This window comes from Erythranthe guttata, chromosome 4, assembly GCF_056151865.1.
Source record: "Erythranthe guttata isolate IM_541 chromosome 4, IM_541, whole genome shotgun sequence".
Classification (NCBI taxonomy): Eukaryota; Viridiplantae; Streptophyta; class Magnoliopsida; order Lamiales; family Phrymaceae; genus Erythranthe; species Erythranthe guttata.
In genome coordinates, this window is record NC_142536.1 from 11,886,835 (window position 1) to 11,890,266 (window position 3,432).

Below are 3,432 nucleotides of genomic sequence, written 5' to 3' on the forward strand. Positions count from 1 at the left end.
TTTGGTTTCTATAATTATTAGGTAACAACGAAGGGGAAGGGGAGTAACCAAAATCGTATGTGTGTGCGTGTGTATGGTTGCGTATGTGTGTATATAGGTGTGTGATTATGTGTATGTGCATTTGTGTAGAGCTTCGACGATGGCAGCAGCGGAGAGAGGGATGGAGTGAAGCGGGATTGGACGAATCTGACGGAGTGAGGCGATGTTAAATGGAATTGACGGGATGAAGGCGAGATGAAAAATAATATGGACTTTTATCAAATTGCCAAAATCAATCTGCCCTGATTTAAAAGATAATTAATGTCGAGGGGTGTTTAACAAATAGCCCCTAAATATAAATGGAAAAAAGGAGAAAGGATGTGTAAAAAAATAAACCAAAGGTGCACAAAGTCAATATTATGTGATAATATTAGGTGATGACTAAAACATAGTCAGTCCTAATAATATTCAAAACCGTACGTACATCCACTCAATATAATCACTCACTATCTTTGTCAAAGTGTTAGCTGTAATTATGAGAATAAACAAAGACTAATTACAGAGTAGCTGCTAGCTAATAGTGAAAGGCTATTGCCCTCGCAGCTTCTTCTTCAAGAGATCCATGATCATCATCAATATATTGAAACCAAACAATTATTAATGGATCACTCTCCCCCATTATTAATACCTCCCATTTATCCCGAGATCTTACACTCCGTACCGTACGTTTCCTTATACTTAATTGTTTCGTTTTTTGCACACAGAAAATCGACAAATGGAGGATAATATTCTTCCTCCTGGATTTAGATTCCATCCCACAGATGAAGAATTAATCACTTATTATCTTACTAACAAAGTTTCAGACTTCGAATTCACCTCTAAAGCTGTTGCTGATGTTGATCTTAACAAGTGTGAACCATGGGATCTCCCAGGTATTTTATTTTACCTTTTTTTTTTTATTACACATATATTAATTCTATTTAAAAATATATATATTTGCCTTGTTTGATTAAATGAACTGTTTCAAATATGATCACAATGAGATTTTATTAGGATTTTATTTTTATATTTTAGTCTATTTAAAGAGTTTCAATAACAATATATAATACACATTTATTGTTGGTTTTTAAAATAATCCCTAAAAATAAATCGCCCCTAAACCCCCATCCTCCAGAGAAAAACCTCCTGGATCCGCCCCAGCTAGCAAGTCAGTAGGACTGGAAGAAGCAGATTCCATAACACAAATTGAAACATCATACGTTATACATATATATATCAATAATAATACATGACAATACTTATTACAGGCAAAGCCTCGATGGGGGAAAAGGAATGGTATTTTTTCAGCCAAAGAGACCGAAAGTACCCTACGGGACTGAGGACGAATCGCGCAACGGAAGCGGGATACTGGAAAACGACAGGGAAAGACAAGGAGATTTTCCGGGGAAGCGTATCATTGGTTGGCATGAAGAAAACATTGGTGTTCTATAGAGGCAGAGCTCCCAAGGGTGAAAAGACCAACTGGGTTATGCATGAATATCGCCTTCATAACAACCACCACCTTGCTAATTTCAACAACCCCACAAAGGTATATAAATATATACATGCATATATAATGCATACGCATACCACTATATAGTACTTAGGTGGTGTTTGCAAATGATTATTTACAAGTAGAAGTTAGTGATTGTGAGTTAAGTTAATTTTAAGAGTTTATTTCTAAAAGTTTGGGTGTTTGCAAATATTCCAGAACATGAACTTAAATAGAAAAAGTAGGGTTAGGGGTGCTTTTAAAAAAATAGCTTAAAGCAGATTATTTTAAGAGAAGCAAAAGCAAAAGTTGATTTTGCAAACACCTGAAAATAAATTATGAGCAAAAAAAAGCTCATAATCACTTTCAAAAAGCTTTTGCAAACACCACCTTAATCTTTTAAAGTAATTTAAACACTTTTTAAGAGATTGTAAGCTCTTACAAAAAATTATAAGTTGTTTGCAAATATTTCTAAGTTTCTACAAACAACTTATGATGAACTAGTATTTTATTGTTGTTTTTAAATAGATTTATTACCTAAAAATCAACTTATAACCTTTATCATTGTGTATATTTATTGAAAATATTTTTTGTCTTTGTTTTACAAAAACCACCTTCTTTAGTAAAACTGAAAGAGATATAGTCCATGAGATATTTGTAAACGTACAAATTTAACTGCGTTATTCTACAAATAAGTCAAATTTCCGGAGTAGTTTTTACAGTTTATGACGACCTTGTATAGAATTTAAAAAAATGCGAATTTTCATATAAGTAAACCTACTCTTACATTAATTCAATATTTTGTTTAATTTCTAGGAGGAATGGGTCGTTTGTAGGGTGTTCCAGAAGAGTTCGACAGTAAGGAAGGCGCAACAGACACCTTCGTCGCCACCATCGCAAGACTCCCCATGCGATACAAACAACGTTTACGCAACGGTAAACGAGATCGACGACATACAAAACTTCATCAACAACAACATGATGTCAATTAATAATTCTTCATCAACTAGTAATAATTTTATGATGAACTACATGAACACTAGTAGTGATTCTAACCCAATGACGAACTGGAGTGGAACAGCATCAACTAATAACTCTCTACCATCATTAATTAATTGGCCGCCATTGTTAAGCACCAATAATCTTTCCATGAATGCTTTGCTTCTGACAGCATTGCAGCTTAGATCAGGGCATCATCAGCCAAGAGGAAGTGATCACAATTACTCTTTCATGGCTCCACAGGCAATTAATATATCTCAGCATGGAAATCATGATTTCACCTCCATGAATATCGACATGGCTTCGACGTCTAACGAACTAGATCCAGTATCTCAGCCACCAAGCTTATCGGAACAACCCTATAATGTGGACTCCAATATTTGGTGAAACAATATTGTTCAAAATGTATCCTATACGAAATAAGTTTTATATTATATGCTACTTTATTAGTAGGAGTAATTGTGAAGAAAAATAAAATTTAAGGACGTCGTATATATTTCTGGTCATAATATACATTCTTTTTAATGTAAGTGTTAAGATAATCACACACACATAATTAATATATGATGAAGAACCCTAGAACAAACCCTAATCTATGAATGCAAGAAAACAAACACAAATTTATAGTGGTTCAATCGAAGAAATGATCTACATACCATTGGTTATTATTATAATGATCAAGGGGGCCATTTTTTTTTCTAGGACATTTGGTCCAATTGTTTGCAAAAATAGGACAGGTTTTGAAATAATTTCAATTTTGCAATAAGACGTCGTTTGAAGTTGCGCTTTATAAGAAGCCGCCACATGTCAGATTGTTATTGGCCAAAGATGGGCAAGAAGGTGTTGTTGTGTCACGTGTTCTGACCACCACTGTTCCTCTCTCTTTTATTTTCTTTATTCAATTTGTTGTTTTTAATAACTAA

At 34.0% G+C, this 3,432-nt stretch overlaps 1 protein-coding gene across 1 annotated transcript; it reads left to right on the forward strand.

The window, feature by feature from the left end:
* Positions 1–521: 521 nt before the first annotated feature.
* Positions 522–3,006, forward strand: NAC058 (NAC domain containing protein 58). Its single transcript, XM_012981111.2, has 3 exons — positions 522–911; positions 1,287–1,567; positions 2,327–3,006. Exons 1-3 carry the CDS (start codon positions 755–757, stop codon positions 2,894–2,896), a joined length of 1,008 nt encoding a protein of 335 aa, XP_012836565.2. The 5' UTR covers positions 522–754; the 3' UTR covers positions 2,897–3,006.
* Positions 3,007–3,432: the final 426 nt, after the last annotated feature.

Coding starts and splice junctions, on each gene's coding strand:
- NAC058 (XM_012981111.2), top strand. CDS start 755: ATGGAGGATAATATTCTTCCTCCTGGATTTAGATTCCATCCCACAGAT. Junction 912..1,286: donor TGAACCATGGGATCTCCCAG/GTATTTTATTTT, acceptor TACTTATTACAG/GCAAAGCCTCGATGGGGGAA. Junction 1,568..2,326: donor ATTTCAACAACCCCACAAAG/GTATATAAATAT, acceptor TTTAATTTCTAG/GAGGAATGGGTCGTTTGTAG.